Below are 23,103 nucleotides of genomic sequence, written 5' to 3'. Positions count from 1 at the left end.
CATGGTGGACAGATTTCTTCTCTCAAGTGTGTTTAGCTGTTGCATCTCTCATACTTGTCGCTGTACGCTTGCGCTCTCTATTAATTCGCGCATGCGTCATGTCTATAAAATAAAGTATAATTTAACCAGGCAGATGGCGCGCATATGAAATTTTAGTACGCGCATGCGTCAAACTAAGGCGCGACGTCACACAAGTGCAATCTTGAGTATGAGTACAGTGTCGTAAGATAGTGGAGGTGGATAAAGGTTGAAGAAGTTTCGATACCAGCACCAACGGCGACAACAACGGCGACGTGGTAGTGTATCGTAGTGGAGGAGGAAGATTTAAGTAAAGCTTATACCAGTATCAGTGTGTATTGAAGCAACGCTGGTGTAGTTACTGAGAAAAAAAGGGTCTCGAGACACGGAGAAATAACGAAGACGACAGGTCGGCACGATCGAGCACACGCGGAGCGGTGCAGTTGAGACCCGATACTCCGGTAGTGCGTGTGTGTTCTGTTTTTTTTTTATTATATTTTATTATATAGTATATATTTACTTCTTCTTTATTAAAAAACGTGATTAGTTTCATTATAATTCTGTTTGTTATAACAATTGTTATAGGCAAAACTGCAACACGGTGTCACTGGTGGAGAACGTGCCGGTTTATTTTGTTTAAAATAATATTATTTAATAAAATATTATATTTATAAAACAACAAAATAAATATAAAAACTAAAAATCTAAAAAAAGAAGAAATATTTGTGAAAAGAAGAAGTAGTTGGAGCATTTTTTTTTTTTTTTTTTTTTTTTTTTTTTTAAGGAGTAAGAGGCGCAAGCAGGGACTTGTACCCTCCGTCTCTTGTCTCTCTGACACAACGATTCCGTCCGCGAATCGCGAAGAAAAAATACCAGAGAGAATAAGTTATAAAAAAACGAGCCAACTGAAAGAAAGAGAGATAGATAAAGATAAAGTTAACGTATCAAACGAGGATAGACCACACGCGCGCCGGACGTGTTATTTGCGCACCAACGACTATATATCCAAGAGACTATATACGTAATACAAATCGTCGGTTAGTATTAAACATATATATGTATACGCATATATACAAGTGACAATACACGGTGGAGTTTTAATTGAAGTAATACGTTTTTTTTTATCCGTGGTTTAATTTCTCTGAAAAGAGAAATTTTTTTTTCAATATCGTGATTTTGACGTTAAAATTACCAGCAAATATGTGTGATACTACCAATCCGACGACTCAGAGTATTGCGGACTACCTGTCACAATTATTGAAAGACAGGAAACAACTCGCGGCGTTTCCAAATGTCTTTATACATGTCGAACGGCTCCTGGATGAAGGTGAGTTACTTGTTAATTTATGTATTATTTTTTACTGATAGTTTATGTGACATACATGTTCGAGGAATTAACAACCGAGCGAATATTTTTTTAGTGTGTATACTTTTATTCAACAGTAAAATTTTATAAATAATTTTTCGTTTATTTGTGGTTTTTAAAGAGTGTAACTCACATGGTGTGCTCTAAGCTTTTAAACTTTCGAATTTTACGCCTATTTTAAATCATCAATCGAAGTAATTATCGAAAAAATAATTTTTATTGACATGAGTAATTATCCTTCTTGTTTTGAGTCGAAGAAAACTTTAAAAGAAAAGATATTTAATGGTTTTGTTGTGAGTCATTGAGTCGTTGTCGCTTATATGCCATTGTTATCGTCATCGAAATTTAGTTATCATCCTTTAGTCACATGGTTTTCTTTTTAATTATATTGTAATATATTTATTTACATACTTGAAGTTGGATGTATATCAATGGCGTTTATTTGGGTGTGAAAATCCCTGGTTGTAAGATGAGAATTCCATTAAAAAGAGAGAGGAGAGAATCTGCGTACAAGGTCGTCCGCAACGTCGGTTGGAGTAAAAATAAATAATGAAATGAAAATAAAATAAAAAATACGATGCTAAAAAAAATTTCGATGCCCAACAGTGAAACTCGGCCTCACGTAATGTCACGTGTACTCCAAATTATTAGCATGACATTTGAAATTTATCGGTTATATTTTATTTATTAAATAAATATTCAATGTAATCGATTAAAAAATTGATTGGATAATTATCTTATTCAAATTATAATACACATGATAGATAGAAATGCGCTAGATGTAGAATAATATATATAAATGTCATGATTCGTTTGTGTTGGAATTGTCTGTGTACTCAGTAAATATACACCTTGTGAGGAAACGTCACAGGTGCTACCTGGCTTTGCTCAATCTTTTTTTATTCTATTTTAAATACTTTAGTTTTTTACACAAATTTTTTACCTTCTAATCTTTTATTAAATCAGAATTAATAACACGTGAATGTTCTTTCATAAAATCATGACTGAGTATTGTATCGTGTACGTTAAGCGTAAACAATTATTTGTAAAACAGACGACTATATATACCGTCTTTAGTCAAATTACTTTCAATTAAAATCCCAGATATTAACTGCACAAAAAACAGTATGAGGTCACTCATTTATTTTTTAAAATTAATTTTTGTTTTTTTAAGATTACATGCATATAAATTTTATTTTAAAAATCAATCAGAGTATATTTTTATAATAAATAATCAGTAGCTTTTATTTTTAAACTAATAATACTCAATTAATTTAATAGTTATTAACACTTTAAAGAGTTAATTGATTTTTTTCTATCACTCAATTTAAGTTTATCTATAATAAAAAAGGTTAAATAAGTTCAAACTAATTTATGTTTTTTTAATATATCTATATAAAGATATTATTTTGGTTTTTCTTCATTCTCACGTCCAAAATTAAGAACTAAAGATATCATTAGCTTTCAAATTTACTGTTAATATTTTTAGAGCTATTGATGCTAATTAATAATAATAAAATTAAGTATGCGGTTTATTCACTGTCAAGACTCTAAACTCAGCCTTAATACCGAAAGATAAAAGCGAAATAATTTAATAATTTTGTCGTATGTATTGTAGAAAAAGCGAGTAATGGGAGTTGAACAAAAAAATCTAAATTAGTGCCCGGAAATATCTCATCATAGTTGGTTCTGGTGTTTACGCCAAGTGGTAGTTATACAACGCGAAAAATGTCACTTGCCTTCACGGAGTATATCAAGCCGTATTTCTCTGGCATCTCTCCCAAATATTATCCCCAGATGCATTTTATCATGATTGTACTCGGAGGTTCGTGAACGCCCCAAATTGATAGGCTCTCTTCTAATGATACACCTTCTTGCCTTTTTTTCTACAATTTATCACCGTATTACATCATTTTTTTTGCTCCATTAAAACAAAACCCCCGTGAATGTGTTAAAATGTCCTTTTAACACATAAATGTCTCTTCCCATAAATACTTAAACAATTAATATAAATAAAAATTAAAATATAAATTTTTAGACTATTAAAATTCCTCACAAGTTCAACGCTCGGCTATTATAAGCGAACATTAATTGCGATGAAATTTTATCAAGGATCTCTCGTTAACTCTCGTTGAGACAATCTTACATTTATCTCAATCTCAAATGTATGTGAGTACCCGACGAAATTAATCATTTAAAAAAGGAGAGACCGTTTGTGATGAATTTGGCGAATGTCAAGTGTACTTTTGGTCCCTATCAGTCCTGACCGGGTAATTTGTCTATCAAGTACACGCGCGACCGCTATGCCCATTCAAATACAAAGTGGATTAATGTCAATCTTAGCAGTTTAAATAATTTTTAAATTAACTCACTATTCTTCACGTATTTTTATTTTAAATTCTAAAAATATTCTGTAAGTTAAAAGAGCTTTAAGTTGGATGATTTATTTTTAATAATTATTTAAAATTAGAAATTTTAAAGTCATAGTAAACAAAAATAATCTAATCGGATAATCCAACTTTTAACTCTCTAACTTCCTTTCAATGATAGATCGGTTCAAAACCTTTACTTGGTCCTTAAAAATCCATTAAAGAATTAAAAAAGGGCCTTTTCCTTAAAATAGAGAAAAAATAAATAAATTATCAGAAAAAGTAAAAAAAATAATGTGTTGTACATATACCCTTGGATATCATGATCCCAGAAGTGAGTGCCTACCCCTCTCACGTGGTCCCTTCACTCACGGTCCAGACCATCGGATCGTTTTTTTTCTCCCCTGCGGAGAGGAGGAGACGTCGGTCCCTTTCCTCTTACGAACACACGAGACTCATAAATATATATACGTATATACGTATAAATGTATGTAAAATATATTAGTGTAGAATATCTATATAGCTGTATAACTTAACAGAGCTCGGCCCTGCCAACGCGGCCGCATTCCTTGTTGCTCGTGAACGGCGTGGTGGTACCGCCGCGGTGTGGCTCCCTTTACTTGTATTTCGTATTGCCAGTGTAGTATTATATTATAGTATTAGTGTAAACCGAGGCCGGTTGAGGTTGAGCCACTGGCGAGTATGTTATGTATAGAGAGAAATACATACAAAAGAGTACTGTAGAGTTGAGCCAAGTGTGTATGCCGCGCAGTAATGTAAGTACTAGCGCTCCCGCAGTATAGTACTGAGTCGTGTAACCAAGGCACACACCCAACTATTATATTTGCCACGCGTACACGCAAGTGTATTCGTACCTCATACTCATCATATATACATATACAACCACACATATGTTATGTATGACGTCCCCTAGACAGGCTAAGCAACTAAACTTGTGTAGCCTTTACTCACCCGCTTCACCATCATCTGATCATGACTTTCAAGATGTGTATTTTTTACTCCGAACATATCTCACCGTGTTTATTGCCAGATTTTATTTTTATAACTATTTTACTTTACATTGCCTTTATTTTATTTACAGTTGCTTTTTTTTGCAATAAATATTGATGGTACCTTCATTATTATTGCTGATGAGAACATAAATGTTCAATGAGTGGATTAAAGGATGGATCAAAAAATTAAGATAATTTGGTAGCGGTTACTCTTGCGAATTTTATCACGAATCAACCGGTACAGTAGTTTGCCTTAAAAGGCTGTTTTTTTTTTTTTATTCATTTCTTCTTCTTCTTCTTTATGTTTTTATGTATTTATTATTGAGTTTTTAAATATAGTATTTTTCTATAAGGCTTTTTAAACCTCGGAAAAGGTTAATAAAATGTGGACATGCACTCTTGACGCGATGTCATATTTACATTATTGAAAATAAGTATATATATATATATATATATATATATATATAGGCTTGAGTACCATTTACTTTCTTACATATTTATTTATAATAACAATGGTGATAAATAATTGAAAAAAAAAAGTATTGAGAAATGCTAATATTTATTTTATTGTATGGGTAGTTAATGTATGTAAATATGGATAAAAATGCATGAAATTGATTATGTGAATTCGGAAATTAAAAAGTCAATAGCTATGTGAAGAATTTTTTCGGGGCAATGAATTGTTGATTGTTGTGAACCTCTCCTCGGGAAGATTCAAAGAGAACGGTAGCTATGAGCGCAAAGAGACAAGACACATAAGCACCGGGAGTGAATCAGGCATACACATATCTTCTGCTTAAAGCAAATAAAGTATATATATTTATATATGTGTTCAGATAGATGGATATATACAATGTGTAGGTGCATACAAAAGTAATCAAGAGATTGTACTCTTAGTTATAGTCTGATCACGTATACTCCCCAGCTCCTTGATCCTCTGTGGCTTGAAATTAATATTAACGAGACCGAATAAATTTTTACAATTAAAATTAATAAGAATAATAAATTTAAATACTCGGATTTAGTTACTCTGTTAATAAAATTTTATACCAAGAAAAATGATATTTTACTTATTTTAAAAAGAGTAATTAATAGGCAGAAAATAGGTGACATAAATAAAATGTACTAATTTTTTTAAATTTTATATCATAGGACCGAAATTTCAATGCAAATAAAAAGCTAGTTTGTAATGAGATTAAAGTAAAAGATGTATAATAATTTGAGGTTCGTACATTGATGAAAAAAAATCGATTGATTCAAGAAACAAAATCTTGATCAAGAAAAAAAATTTTTTTGCTCAATTCAAAAGAATAAAATTCTTTTTTTTTTATTTATGATTTTTTTTCTTGAAAAAATTTTTTATCAGGGTACTAATATAAAACATATAAATTATCGAACGAGATGAATATACAGAATCTAATGTCGTAATATATTCACGGTACTATAAAAAGATAAATAGACTGATTACCAAATCGCGGGTCATTGAAGTTGAATTTGATGTTTTGGCGTGCAGATAAAAATCCTAGATAATTAAATTAAAATTCTTATTTTGACTAATTATATCTAAATTTAGTTTTGGTGTTACTTTATACACCAATCACATTTTCAATATTTCACAGCAACTGATACAAGAATGAGCCATGAAAAATATCCACGTTACGCGCAATATAATAAAATACCTAACTATTAACCGGCAAAAACGATAGTAGAGTATTGTTAAAGTTTATCACCGTCGTTGAATTCAAAGCTGACATTTAAGGTAAAATATTCTCTCAGTAAAGTGACATTAAATATTGATGTGCTTACACTCACACTAAGTTTTATATATACATATATGTTATTTAAAAACGTATATCTATCGTCAACGGTTACGGATCGACGAACCGTAACTATTATTGAGTGTTTCAACGATGCTGATAACGTTTCCCACTCGGTTGGTGGCGTGCCCGAGGCACAAATACCAAACACACTCGGTTGCATGATGCAAAATAACAACTTTAATATCATCTTCCTCATCTTGCACTCAACGGTCTCGTTTCATCTTGCTGGGAATCGATTTTACTTGTCATAACTGCTTAAAAAATTTTTTTACTCTTTACCTTCAGCTCGGCCTCTCTCTTACTCGCCTTTATATATTTATTATTTTTATTTTTCTTCCACACATAATATTTTGAGCTCTGATTACACTCGGGTAAGACTAATCGTCCGTAATAATATGTGTAATCAGTGAACGGGGAGCGTTGTTATCCGATGAAAATTATTACCAAAATTAAAATCACATTAGGGTTGAGTCATTTGTTATCAGATAAAATCTTTTATTTAAATAAATCCTTTTTTATTTTTTTCAACCTCTTGCAGTCGTATTGGTAATAAAAATTCAAATATATTCAGTGAAAATTATGATTAAATTAACGAAGGATTTAGCAACCTGTAAATTGAATAATTTTTGTTCCATAAAATTTCGTTTATTTTTATTTTATTTATACGTAAGTAACTTTCTCTCAGACAATGTAAACACTCATAAAAGATGGTAAATTATTATTATTATTATTATTATTATTATTATTATTATTATTATATTCCGGTATCTGTTGACCCACCCGGAAAAATTTTCTCAACTCGTAGCTTATCCATAAAATAGGAATATAGAAAAGAAGTTAAGTTTCTTTTAAAGTAGTAAACTAAGTGCCCTCTCACAGCAATTACACCAGCATACTTTCTTTCAAGGAATACCTACTATATACTCTCTGTACACACATTTAATACATAAACGTCCTTAAACACTCAGCGCTAGAAAAACCATTTAAATCGTGTTGTAAATTTTTAAGTGTACTTTAATGTACCGTCAATGGCTACACAAACTCTCTTAACTTTTTACAGTACAACTTTAAATAATAAGTTACAGTGTCGCACTTACTACTACAGCTGTCTCAGTTTCTCTTACGCCACATTCCTCAGAAAATTGACACACATTTTTGTCACCTAAAAAAAAGACCCCAATAAATTTCGTAAATTTCCGGCATAGCACGCTTGAGGTATTTTCTATCTTTTAAAGTTGAATCACTTAAAAAATTTTTTCTTTCCTTACACTGCGCAAGAAAAAATAATTCTCCCGTCGAGGAATGCTTCACTGTACGGTAATTAAACATAATGTAATAAGTACTGAGTAGTAAATTTCATAACTTTGTCGGGTCTTACTATGTAGTCTACAATTTAGTGTCGCTGCAATTAAATCCATTCATACGTACCGGCAGTTTGGAGTTTAAAATAATTATCCGCGAGAGAAAAATAATTTTGTATACAATTATGTACTCATATTTGTATCTGTATGTGTAAAACGACTTGGCGAGTGATTATGTTGTTGACTCTGTTGTCTATCTCCTGCCTTATAGGTGGTCAATGGTCGATCGGTTGAGACCAGTATAGAGTCAAGTGTTGTGTGCCGTTGTCCATTGGTTAAGGTGCGTTTTATTCCCCGTGCCGGCATCAGACTCGTAGACGTTTCTCCAGCACATTTCTAAATAAGGAAATCCTCGAGCGTACTGCCTGAGGCGCTTGATTGAAAAAAAAAAATAAATAAATAAAATGAAATGAAATAAATAAAAAACGTTTCACATTTACTGTAGCGCAAACCTAATACATAAAAGTATTTACACTTAAAACTTATACAAATTAATATATTCTTGTTAATTAATAATTCAGCCAACGATCAAGGCAAATAAAATAAGTCGCCTCCTATTATGCAAAATAAATTAAAAATTTTTTTTTTTTAGTTTAAAAAAAAATTGATTATTATTATAATGTAAATATTTCTTTTCTGGTCGAATAGAAGAAATAATAATTTAAAAAATTCAATTACAGCTTATTTAAATATTATTATTATATAGGAGTGAAATTTATGGATGTAAACAAAATGTAGATTGTTTTTTTCCGGTAAAAAGTAAAAGTCAGTGGAACGATGATAAATATCGTTGGGAAATTTGAACCGCGTGGCGTGTGTATGAGTGGCGCAAACGAGTGAAACGAGTCGCGGTTAGTAAATGGCATCGTGGCCCTCCAAGTTAAAATGAATAACAAAAATAATAAAAATAAAATAAAGAATGAAGTAAAAAAGGCATAGGCTGAAGACGATACGAAGACGATGAAAAAGAGTAACCAGACGTTGAAGAAGAATAAGAAAGAGAAGAAGCAGAAAGAGGGCCCTTGGAGGCCGATGACCGTGCTGACCCGCGACAGCAAACTTTGCCGACTATCTTCTATACTATACACAATACGAGTAAAGAGTAAACTCCCATCCAGCTCCCTTCCATTCTTTTCTTACTTGATTCCCTCGCGCCCTTTTATTTTGCTAAAGTAAAATAAAGGATGTGTGTGTGTGTGTGTGTGTGTGTGTTCTACTGTATTATATACCTGAAGCTCGTGTGTGGGTAAAGTCGATGTATATAAAAGGGATAAATTCTTTTATTCTCCGGTTTTTACTTTACATTACATTAACCAATACTCGTATCTTTAGCGTCTTACTTACTCTTTCTCTCTTTTTATTTTTAATTTATTTTATTTTCTTTATTCACGTCGTTTTGTTTAGCCTTGTTGCCTGATGCTCGATGCACAACCTTTGCTTCGAAACCGCAATTATTCCATTGCTTCTCTATATCTTCCAAGAAGCCCGAAGATGTTTTCGACGAGAATCACTTCCTCGTTCCATTCACCTTTTTATTTTTATTTTAACCATTAAATATATCAATTTACAGATTCAATAATTTATTTCCAATCAATTAATATTTTTTTTCGCGCTAATTAACAACTGTTTCATGTTTTTTCTTTTCTTTATAACGTCCGAGATTTTGGAGCAGAGTAAAAACATTTTGACATTGTGTTTAGAGGGATAGATTTATTTTTTTATTTAAAAAGTTAAGTTTCACTATTTACTCCCGCAGAGGAGAGTTTGGTAAGCATGTATAACCTTAAGAGACCATGAACGCGCCTTTAAATTCTCTATCTTTGGTACTCATCTTCAGGCTATCCTCGAGGGGAAATGCGTGGGTGCTAAGACCAATAGCAGAAGCCTTTTAAAACTAAACACTGTCTTGTATTTTATTTTTTAGAATTCTTTGGGTACCTAAGGCCCTTTTTATAAAGTCTTCGTAATAATGGATGAGAAAACTCACGTGGGGTGTTGGAATTTTTTAAAAATAAAACTTCAAATTTTTGTCTTTCTTTTCATTTAAATTCTTTTTATTGAATAATTTATTTATTTATTTATTTATTATTATTATTATTATTATTATTATTATTATTTTTATTGTGCGGGCGTTTTTAACGAGACTAATACGATTGGTATATTTTTTTTTTGCTCCAAAGATTAGTCACTGCGAAGTATATTAACAGACCATGTGCTTCACGCGTGTCACGTTTGTTATTTCTGAAGGGCATTACACAGAAATTCATATATATATAGTACTGTGTGTGCATATGTACACTATACCCAGGAGAAATATATTACACACAAGTCAGACTTTGAGAAACTTTTATTTAATTTCCTAACTACCATGAGAAAAGGCCGCAAATTCTCAGAGCAGCTTTGTAAAATGTGTTTTCCACTTCATACCACGTGTTACAAATGTGTAATTTTTTTCCATCAAAAAAATGTTAAAATATAATAAAAAATTGTATCTACAATTTTATTATCTTACTCTAATATTTATTTAGTTTTTTTTTTTATGATTAGTATTTGTATTATAAATTTTTCAAGGCATTCAGGGTTGCAGGGAAAATTTTTTCTATGATAAAAAGGTTGACTAACGGTAATTAGTAATTACTTACTCTTGGAACAAGAAAATTATAAAACTAATAGACATTTTTTTTATCCAAGCAAACATTTATTTTTATGGTGACATTTACAAGCGACAGCTGTAATTAGAGAAAGTAAAGATAATTATCATTATAATAATTATTTATTAATTGAAAATTAACTATCCAAGTGTTTAAAAGTGACCACTTGACCCAGGGGAGTAATAACTCTTAAATAGAGAAACTTATATTGAAATAAATTATTTGAAGCTTTAAGTATTTACAGAAACTATAAATAAAATAATGTATTCAATTCGGTTCATTAAATATTTTGTTAAATATTTATAATTTAACTTTGTCGTACGGTTGTTTTTTATTCCGAGTATTATAGTGGCCAAGCATCGCTATATGCCGTTACAAAATTGGTAAACTTTGAGGAGAGAGAAGGCGTTACCGGTTTTGAACCCTCGATACACGATAAATATGCAGATAAATATACCGAGACAGATAATTAACACTATACTTTCATAAATATATATACATATGTATTCTCCTGTAACTTTTAACTTCTCTTCGTTAAGATTGTCTTTTTAAAACAATATATATTCACATTACTTATTCACCTTTAAATTTATGTCCTATAAGCCGAGATTTATTTATATTCTTATATATACAATACATATAGATGTAGTATATATATTCTCAAAAGATTGGATTTGTGATAGAAACTGTGCTATCTCATAATTTGTTTGCAGGTCAAATAGCACTGCTACTGACACTGTCCACAAACTGATAACAATAAATATTATTAAACGATATTAACTTTTGATCTACGCCTGTATGTATATATTTGCTATGCTATGTCAACTGGAATAAATTACAAATTAAATATTTTTAATGTAGTTTTATTACATTAGAATCTTCCAAACAAAATTTAATTTTTTTTTTAGTTTTTTTTTTACTGAACCAAAAAAAGGAAGACTCGATCGAAAATCCAACTTAGTAGTTAACTATAATTTTGTTTTTTCTGAAAATTACTTCAAAAAGTTTCACTGACTCATGAAATAAATTCATAAATAATGACTTTATTCGTTAATTAAATAAAATTAAACCCAGTGATGTAAAATTAAAGCCGTTAAATTTAAATTATCTGACACATGTAGAAAAAAAAAGTTAAATGAAGCGAAATTGAGTGACGATGCATCTAACAGTTTATTTAATTACTCGTGTTTAGTGCGAGAACACGTACCACCATAAATCCAACTGCTCTTAAAAGTAATAATAAACGTGATGCGTAAGAGAATCGATAAATAAAAAATTTTTTATAGTACCAGCATAACGACTGGTCAGAGTAGAGTTTAGATTCAACCAGCAGTTTCGAAAGATTTTTATTCGAAAAAAATTTTTTATGTCTAATATTGTATCGTGGGAAAAACGAGATTTTACTTTTTTGACTTGGCTTTTATGGGCTGTGATTAGATATATTCTTTGATGGTATTAAACATAAAATCGACGTTTAAGCCGACATAGATCTGATAGTTTTTTCCTTTGATTACACGGAGGAAAATTATTTTTTTTAGTTATTTTATTTTGCTGATAGGTCTTGTGTACACATGAGTGTCTTTATCTGCCACGTAAATAAGGACGTTAATACATGTATATATATTGCATTAGTATGTGTGTGTACTTGTAATATCATGGTGCCATAGGGACCGGAATGAATGGGACCTGTCGAGGGGGCGAGACACCTGAGAAACCAGCAATTGTGGTTTAAAGTGGAAACCTGTTAGGAATTCTTTGGACCTGCCCGAATGTTCACCCGAATTTATTCGTTCTGACTTTCCCCCTTGTTAAATTCCTCTTTTGTATTTTTTTCTAAAACTTGTACTGCATCACGGCACATTGTTAGGGATCTAATGCTCATTCCTTTTTATATTATTTCTATTTTGTGGATGCATAATACAAATTTATGTCCCAATAAATTATTTTTCTAAAGAAATACCATGTTGGTCATGCTGGAGTGAATTTGTGTTTTTAAAAAACACATTTCTGGGTTTCCATTTGTTGAAAAAATAAATTTATAATGTCCTAGTTCCGCTTCCGCCAAGATCACAAGAACTAGTAGAGGATAGATAGATAAAATTCGCACATAAGCTTTACAGAATTCTCAGACACACTAACGGATTTATAAATACAAATCTTGAGTCACTGGGTGAAAATAAAGTAACCGTTACTTAAGCATTTCTCTTGAAACTTAATAAAAATAGATGTATTCATTTTTTATTTAATAAAAAATATCTATAATAAATAAATAATTCAATCTATTTTTAAGTTATTTCCTTTAAGAATGACTGTCATTAAAAATAATACTGCTTCTAATTTAATTCAGGCATTAATAAATTATTGGTAAAAAAAAATTTGCATAAATTATAAAGCGGCAATAAAAATTTTAATGCCACTTTACAATTTGGTAATAAATTAAAATTAAATTACTGTAGTATCAAATATATAAACGCGATTTTTATTCAGAAATCACATGATGTGATACATATATTACTTTTGATATAAAGCGTGAGTGATCTAACAACCTGTTGTAATTAAGAAAAAAAATAAAAAACACAAAATGTATCCGAGTTAAGTGTTTAAAAGCATTTTATGTTAGCCGATCGATGTTTACAAATGTATCACAATTTCCCACGACTTTTATCGCCTCGTTAAAAATTCTTCTACCTTGAGGTTCGGTTTCTCACTTATTTTGATTTTTGCGGTTTATTCTCATTACCCTATCGTGAGAGTCTGTGGTTTAAATCATATACGCAAAATAATATATTCATGATTTGTGTCTTGATGATTTTTGTAAAAATAATTATCATTTTTAGCAATTAGAGGTCAATTTCTCAGCAGTTTTTGTCACAGGTTAACATGGTAAATTTTCTTTACAAAAAAAAAATAATAATAATAGTATCGAAGAATAAATTCAAATACTATAATTACAATAAATCTTATAGGATTTCTACACAATAGACCCATTATTCATATCAGGAAGGCAATAACTTATGAATATTAAAATAAAAAGATGGCAACTTTCATCTGATAAATAATAAATATTTAATTTTATTGAATATAAATGTGAGATATATAATATTTATCGATATCGGGTCGGGTAGTACACACATAAATTGCTGCTTAAGGGAGAATCAATTTTAGTAATTTGAGTTTGCTCGCGTCCAAACGAGCACATCTTTTCTCTTCCTACATAACTATATCTTCTGGCATCAGTAAATCAAAATAATTTCGCTCAGGTGTTCACGACTGAGGCAATAAGATCTATCTTTTTCTCTCATGAGCCCAATTAACCTCTGAGATATTTGCCGTATAAAATACCTCCCCCGTTCTACAAGAACTAAAACGTGACGCAATTTTTACGACACACACACACACACACACACACACACACACACACACACACATACACACATGATGTATACTGACTCAAACGTGAACTAAATCCTTGTACATATCTACGTTCGATTAATCTTTCTCATCACCCATGTTAGCGCACAAAGTCTTTTATTATTTTCTTGTTAGTTATATTTTTTATCTTAAAATTTTTCCCGGTTGTTTTTTAATTTCTCATTTGTCACCAGCATTGATTTTGTAGCCGTACAGCTGTTCGTTTTTTCCGGTGGACTTACAAGGGCGCCAAAAACTTAAATATATTTTCCTGCTACGCCCAGAGTGCGTTAACTTTTCATGAGTTTCAAAATTTTATTTATTTTTAAGTCTCTACACAAATTAATGTATTAATAGACGCAACTACGTAAAAAAAAGTATTTTTAATGATTTACGCCGGATTATTTTAATTTTAAATTTTATTAACTAAAAAATTAGTTTCTTTTTCAGTATCAAAATAAATCCTCAAATCTCCTTGCTAACTCGCATGATGCCTAGCATCAAATCAAACGTAATATATTTTTATTATTTTAATAAAACACGGGTGTCTTGATTTTTTTTACGATCATTCAAGACAGCCAATAAATTATTTCATTCCTCTAAATATTTTTTTCTTTTTTAAATTCGTTTTAATTGTCGCTTCTTGATCCGATAGATGTATTTTGAATTTAAATTCTTGTCCTCCGAAATTCTATTTAAAGTCTAATAAAAAAGACTAACTAATGTAAAAATAAATCCAGACATTAAACCGCGCAGACATATCACATTATCCATTTTTAAAAGCTATAATTTTTTTTTTCTTATCATTGGTTTTTCTTTTCTTTACATCATTATCTGCAATTTATATCTTTAAATTCGTTTATGTCATACCACAACTAAGTATCGTTTGGTACAGTTTTAAATTTAAAAACCTTCAATCCAGTCAACGAAGCGGCTGAGGAATTTGAAACGTTTCTGCTTCTTACAGAAAAATTTAAATATAAATAAAAATAAAAAAAATGCTTGCGTAGCAACAAGAACTCGAGTTATTCAGCTGCGTATTATCTTTCATCATTTTTTTATAAAATTTTTTATATTTTACATATTCATAATATATAGTTATAATGATTATATATTATATATGTATATTAAATGTAATTTTTACTGATTGACTTAATCTTACCATCTATTTTTTTACGCATCATTTTTTTATTGACTCTACATTTCATCCCGACAGATTTATAAACTAAATAATCTAATATAATACACATAAAATGGTTAAAAAAATTGAGCGTGCATCTGTGTCACGGTACGCCGCTTTACTCGTGACTATGAAATCGATGATCTCACGTTGATCTTTTACTCCTACATCATTACCACACACATATTACCATTTAAACTGGTAAAAAAAAATCAAAGATAAAATAAAACAAGAAAAATAGTTATTAAAAATGAGGAATCGCTCGTAAAAGTACAAATTAATAGCTCAGCTATACTCTTACATCCTATAATCATTTTTTATTTCTCTATTTAACTATTAATCCGTTCAAAAACACATATATTACATCCATCGTTTTTAATACTTGCACAATTCACATTCACGAAGGTTTAAATAAATAATTTCCCATTATTTTTCAGTTTTATACCTTTTTTATTACCGTAATAAAATATTTAAATATCTTCTGAATAAATAAGGCGGTAGTTATAGTTAATTTAGCAATCATTCAAGCCGCGATTGATTGAAAAATAAAGCGGTAAAAATCGATTTTTCTTAATGTAAACAATGTAATAATTTTCCTACAAATTAATGCCGTTTATAACTTATTACCATTATTATATATTTACTACCTTACAAATTATCCATTACTTCTCATTAACTACCTGGTAATTTTTTAATTTATAATATAAATACGTAATACCTTTTGTTATTGTCTACGACGAATGAATCATAAATTCTTCAAGATATTCGACGCGCAGATTAATTTAATTTAAAAATCTTTCTTACTAAAGCTTTAATATATTATATTTTTAACATAAATTTAATAAAATTACCTTTAGGAATAAGGTAAAAAAAATGATAATTGACAATATTTTATCATTACATCGATATTCTGTAAAAAATTCTTTAATAAATGGGGCCATTTACCTCGTGTCCAAAGCCCCTGGCTTCAGAGGTACCGATCCTCGTCTTTTGCCTTATCGATTCAACATCCTTACATTATTCGTTTATATACGGTTTACTGGGTCCAGACGTCTGTCTTTACTTTGCTTCAGAGACCCAATGAATAAAATAAAAAATAAATAAAAATGAATGGAATACAAGCAGCGATTCGAGTTAATATAATTTCTTATATTATTAATGAGTTAAGTAAAAAAAAAAAAAAAAGGAATTAAATCAAATGTGTTTTAAGTAGTTACTTATGCATAGTAGTACAGTGACGTAATAAAAATAATAAAAAAAACTGAAGAGCAGGGATGTCAAGTTTAGTCTACGCTATAAATTTTTTTTAATTCTATATACCAAATATTTTAATAATAATAACAATTATTATTATTATTTTAAAATAACCATAATAATAAAATTCCGATGAGTATTTTTAGAAAGAATCAAACCGAGTGTTGAAAATAATTTATTTATAAAACATAAATAACATAATAGGTAACGAAAAAAAAAAATAAAAGAGGCCATTAAAGTTTATGTTAAGAATTTGAGATGATTAATTATAGGGCATCAAAAAATGACAGATGTCAGTGTGCATGGATGTGGGAGTAGCGTAGAGTGTGTTGGGCAAAACCGCAATAGCAATGATAGTCAGCCAGGCGTCTGTCACAATCAACGGGTGTGTTCATTTTCTCGTGTAGGCATATACATAATATATAATGTAAAGAGAGTGGAGGTCGGCATGATGCGCTTGTTATTGAGCCAAGTAAAGGGAGTGAAGTATATACTGCAGCATCACGGCATAGCATGTCGTATGCTGTAGATATATAAAATAGAAGAGTAGAGTAGAGCAGGTCTGAGTAGTACAGAGTCAACCAGAGAGTCAGAGATAGAGAGGAGATGAGAGTAAAAAAGCCAGCGAACCTTCTAGTGCTCACTAGTCAGCTGATGTCATGCTCATTCGTTCAGACGACAGTAGAATATCCATTCCATTTGATCGTTGTTTGCTAAATGTACCCGTAATCTTTATTCTTTTTGTCATTCTCTACACGATTGATGCATTAGTTTCTGAGTAATCTAATCAATATGATACATTGCTCGTCAACTTATGATTTATAAATACATTCTATAGTTTTACTGTTTAATAAAAATGTCTGGTGAAAAAAGGGTTAGAAATTTTTATAACATTGATAAAAAAAATTAGGAAAACCCTGAAAACTAGGTTGACCCTGAAGACCATCCCTGCAACTTCCCGCCAATTCTATACCTAAACGTTTGAAATTTCACTTATGACGTTTTAGAGCTCTTCAAGCTCATAAATACAATTTGTGTATTATTTTGAGCTCTTCGAGCTCAAAAGTTTGATAGAAATTTGATAAAACACTATTTTTTAAATTTTCAAATCGCAATAACTTTTGAATGAATGAACCGATTTTCACGCGGTTGGTGGCATTCAACGCAGTTTTTTAAGATTCATGAAAAATTTTTAAGTTTATATTGATAGAGCGGAAAACTTCGGAGTAATTCCGAAAAAACACTTTTTTCGGTTTTCTTTCGTCAACGATAACTCACGAACGAATCAACCGATTTTGACCGGACCGACGGCGGTCGACGTGGTTTTTTAATGTTAAGAGCTGATTAGTTTTTGAAATTGATCGGTAAAGCCGTTTAAAAGTTATTCCAAAAAAACCACTTTTGAAAAAATTTTTTTTTGTAGTTTTTTTGCGATTTCTTAAAATCTGCCGGTCCGAATCGTTTCATAGTATATACAAAATCTAAGTTTGGTCAAGCCCTTTCGAATGGCACTAACCACGATCAAATCGGTCAAGCCGTTCAAAAGTTATAAGAGGTTTACATACATCCACATCCACACACACACACACACACACACACACACACACACACACACACACACACACACACACACACACACACACATACACCATCGCAGGAATAGTCAGGGAAGCTTTCTAGGACCTCGAAACGTCGAGATTCGATGAAAACTCGATTTTCGTAAAACGGGGTGAAAACAATAACTTCCCGATTTTCTTAGCGGGAAGTTAAAAATTTTGAATTAAGAAATAATTTTTGACTTGAAAAAAATTTTTTCTTTTGAATGAAGATAATTTAATGTTTTTTTAACTCGTATTGAAACGATGAATTTTAAATTAAAAAAATATGGAGTTTTTTTTTTTACTGCAAAAAAATATATAATATTATTTATGATAGGACTTTCTCTCTGGAGGCGAACCAATGACGATCAAACTTGACAGGAAATATTTTTTGTTATAAACTCTTTGTCTTAGTTATTGTTGCCGTTGTTTTCATTTAGTTATGGTGCACACTCGTGAGCTTCAAATTTCTTCCTCGAGGACATGATCTCGAGTAGAGAGTCTCAAGTTAAGTCTCAAGTCAAGAGTCACGAATCTTTGTTAAGTTTGCCGGTCATTATCTAGCCGGGTCCATCGGCGTATATTATCCTTCGCAAATGCACTTCCTTGTTTGCAGTCACGCATCCATGGGGGACAAATGGCGATAAGTTTATACTGCATCTTTATGTACCCCGCAATACCACAACAATGATACTATTATACCTTCATACTATATATATAATATATAATACATTAGCATCGAGTCGTAATAATAATAAAAAAATAATATACCCAGAGAAGAGAAAGTTGTGATTATTTATATCTCGGAATCTTTATTGTTTGATTACTTAAACTAATCAATTAAAAGATTCAATTACTGAGATATTAAATTAACTGGCAGTTTTTTTTTTTTTTAATAACACAGGTATAAATAATTAATTTTTCAAAAGTCAAGTACCTGCGGCGAATATTAGCCTCAGATATTGTTAATTGCTCGGATAGGAGTAGTGAAGTGAACTAGAGAAATTTTAATTGTCTCTATACTACTCGGTAAATTAATTTGTTATCAGACTGAAAATCGAAGCAGCGAAGGTAGTTCTATTGTCGCGGGTAATTTTCTTCTACATTATATGATAAATATTAGCGCATTAACCATCACAACAACGAGACGAAGAGGTCAGGCATGCGAGAAAGTGGGGCAGTGTAGAAACGTTAACCTTTGCCGTAGTATTATATTATATTATGTTGTTGTGGTAGCGTAGTCTCGTGTGTTATATTGTGCATTGATCTATACACGAGACCGTGTGCTATTAGTCTACACCAGAGTCTAGAGCCTACTCTGGTAGGTAGACAAGACCCAGGCACATGTGTTGAATCAAGATAAATATTATTCAAAAAACACGGATTGATTTTTACTCGCAAAAAATTCAATTAATCGACTCTGATTAATTAGTGTAGCGTTGAGAAATTTTTATTGAAATAAAGGAGCAATAATTTCGACATTAATTGATTAAAGTGTGTAAAAATGTTGTTATTTATTGTTAGTATTTGTAATTATTACATTAATAATGAAGAATGGAGAATGAGTAATGGATAGTACTAAATTTTTTGTCGGTCTAGGCAAATAAATCAGTAGTCGCATGAGTAATTTTAAATTTGCCATTACATCATAATAACGTCAGACTGCAGTTAAATATAATTTTGGGTCATTAAAGACACCTAATTTCTTTAAACCTAAATATAAAGCAACTTCCGGAGGTCATTAACAGTAACAAAAGATATGATAATAATAATAAATTCAGCTAATTACCATTTATTCTTAATTTCATACGAATATACGAATCCCGGCTTCAGACAAGAACAAGGTAATAATTGTTTTTTTCTGCGAATTAAAGTAAAAAAAAAAAAAAAAAAAAACAAGAAAAAATTTAGTACGGCTTAGATGGTAGATATGAGTGTACGTATGTACGAATGTAATTTGTCTGGTATCGTACAGTAAAGTATGAGAACAAGTGACTTATTCCACGGTCTTAAGACCTGCAGTATCATGAAATTTCCACGATTACAAGTCTAGGTATATTACGAGCCACGCCCAGTCATTAGATTTACAAGGCCTCTCGTGCGCAGTCTCGAGACTCGGCAAAAAAGAATATAAATGTTGGCAAACCAATGTGAGAAAGCAAGATGTGATGATACATGATGTGATGCGATGGTTAATGTTTGAGAGATTGAGTATTGCAGAAACGCCCTCGCTGAATAGATGACGCGATCTTTACTTGTCGACGCGTTTGCGTGAAAATTGCAAACTTATTTCTAATTCGCGTGCAGCGTAGAATAGAATGTCGTGCTGTTTTTTAGATTTTATTCTTATAAACGATAAATAAGCTGCACTTACCAGCAGTAAGAGCTGTGTTTACTGGTCCGACATGATGGAAAAGGAAACTATTACTGAAGACATTCTAATAAACAAAAGTCATGTTACTTTGAAGGTTATTTATTTAGATAGTTTGAGAAAAATTTAATTGATTGCTGAATTACGGCTGTTTATTTCCTCGTGCGTTTCAATCTACGTGTATTCGATAGTAGCCGTAATATTTCATTGATTTTATTCATTTATCTCTTCTATTCATAGTTTTCAGATACGTATACTTCTTGCTGGTAATTGTTATTGCACTCAAGTCCTTGTAAATTAATCTAGTTTATTAAGAGAACGTGTGAAATTTTACAACTTATATTATCGGAGCTTAAACTATCAATTCATTACGTATAAATAAAAATTTACTTTAATTAAGATAAAAATTCTTAAACCAAAAAAAGTTATTTCTAAGAGTTTCTTTGTTTTGAATTAAGATAAAAAATTTTTAAATCCATTTTTTAGTTTAAAAACTTTTCTCTTTTTATTCAATTTAATTTTTTTCTTAACACATAGTATATTTTTTTCTCTACTAAAGTATAAACTTTTCTGATATATTTAAATATTTTATTTTCTTCTATAGTATTTTCCGATATATTTTATTTTCTTCTAGCTGTTTTAACGTTTTATACTTTAATTCAATTATTTTCTTTTGTATTCTTGTATTATTCTTATACGTCTTCTCACAATATTGTAGTTTTCTATTGTATTGCAGCACTTCCCACTTCATTTCACTGTTTTCCAAAGTGAATCACAATAGTTTTCTATTGAATAATTTTGACGCTTTCGTTTCTACTTCAGGATTCTTCAATTGTATTTATTTCAGCTATATAACATTATTTTTTTGTTTCGTGATTTCTTCTTAGAATATTTTATTGCTTTCTTAAGAATTATAGGATTTTCAACATCAATTTACAACTTTTTCTGATATTGAAAAAATGATATCGTATTTTCGAAAATAAATATTATTTTTCATAAAACAGATCACGTAACATCAAAAGATAATCATGTATTTGCAGAATGTAAATTATGAATTGAATTTTAAAAAATTTAATTAACCGATAAAATAATGAAATAACAAATACTGAAGATATTCCAGTGATCTGGATAACAGCCGAGTTAACATATTTTTTTTCTAAATTCAATTAACATATGTATTTATAGTAAACATAAAAAAATGGTTTTTAAAATTCTGCAATGAGGTAATCGTCATAAATCTAAACACGTAACACCTTGTTGCACCTGCAAAAATGCATGAAGCATTGTGTCAAGGACATGCTTTACTCATATTTATCTTGGTCGAGTATACATACACATCGAGTTGGAGTTCGAGCGTGAAAAGGACTAAAAGACATGGAAAAATATAAACACTTTTTAAATTTTCTCCTTGCTCTTGAATCGAAACTCGGAATAAGTAATTAATCACGCAGGCATTTATTCATTGGGAATGAAAGCAGTTACATATTAGCTGTTATTGCAACTGGTTGAGATAACTAATACATTTATAAACTATAAATATATTTTAGATTAATTGACATGCGACTCAAGATCGTTGGATACAGTATCTTTAATTAATTAAGCTGTTGATATATAAATTATAATTACTTATTATTTTTTTTGCTGAATAGTTGTATCTGTAATTATAATATATTTTGCAATTAATTAGTGAAATAATCTATGATATTATTTTTGCTTACAGAAATTGCAAAAGTACGAGCAAGTTTATTTCAAATAAGTGGTGTCAAGAAAGAGCCACTGACATTACCAGAGCCAGAAGGCGAAATTATAACACTTACAGAAAAAGTTTATGTACCAGTAAAAGAGCATCCAGATGTAAGTATTTATAATTTATTTATTATGAATAATAATTTTAGTACTTTACCGAAAGTTATTATTGAAATAAAAAATTTTTAATTTACTATCCATTAATAAATTAATAATTATAATTATATACAAGCTTAACACTGAGAGTAATAATCGATAAGGCCGTCTCAATTTGAATCAATTGGTTCCCTAAGATTTTTTCCAGCAGCTTGACTCACGCGTATAATGAAATAAATTAATGGAGGCGAAATGTAGGTTCCAATAATATCCAAAGAAAAAAATTATCAAGAGTTAGCAGCAACAGTACACTGTAATTGATGTAAGATGAAATAAATTACAAAAAAAAGTGTAGATGATTGGATGGATACTTGTCTGCCTTCTATACTGTACTGAATGTTCAGCATGTAGCGCATTGAAGCCGCCAGTAATCGCTTCGATAATAATCCTGGGCTGATACGCCTCAATGATCATTTTATAAAACAAATAATTTTGTTACTTTTTTATATCACAATAAATTTATTTTTATCCTTGATACTTTTTACAATCGCTAGTAAATGCAGCTTCATTTTTTTTACAGTTTTTAAATCAAAATTTTAAGTAGACTATTTATTGGAGGTGCAAAAAATTATATTAAATTTTGCGGTAGGAAATTTAAAGATGTTAAATTTTTTATTGATTTTATTTCAGGATAAAATAAATTTTAATATTGATTATTGATTTCTTGCGAAGATATTAAATTTTTCTGACCATTTTCATCCGAAAATTTTCCTCTGCATTAAATTCAAACAAAAAAACTTATTGGATTTATTTATGAGTCGGCTATTTTAATATTAACACAGAAATTTT

At 30.3% G+C, this 23,103-nt stretch overlaps 1 protein-coding gene across 4 annotated transcripts in view; it reads left to right on the top strand.

The window, feature by feature from the left end:
- Positions 1-207: 207 nt before the first annotated feature.
- LOC123262203 (protein held out wings) overlaps positions 208-23,103 on the top strand; it is a 42,897-nt gene continuing 20,001 nt past the window's right edge. The window contains exons 1-2 of one of the 4 annotated variants that reach the window (XM_044724374.1): positions 208-1,345; positions 22,133-22,266. In XM_044724374.1, the coding sequence (XP_044580309.1) occupies positions 1,219-1,345; positions 22,133-22,266 (261 nt within the window). In that variant the 5' untranslated portion in view covers positions 208-1,218. The remainder of the gene's footprint in view (positions 1,346-22,132; positions 22,267-23,103) is intronic. The other 3 variants (XM_044724353.1, XM_044724365.1, XM_044724360.1) reach the window with 3 other exon arrangements.

This window comes from Cotesia glomerata, linkage group LG1, assembly GCF_020080835.1.
Source record: "Cotesia glomerata isolate CgM1 linkage group LG1, MPM_Cglom_v2.3, whole genome shotgun sequence".
Taxonomy (NCBI): domain Eukaryota; kingdom Metazoa; phylum Arthropoda; class Insecta; order Hymenoptera; family Braconidae; genus Cotesia; species Cotesia glomerata.
Note: the sequence above shows the minus strand (reverse complement) of the source record. Positions and strands in the feature narration are given on the sequence as shown.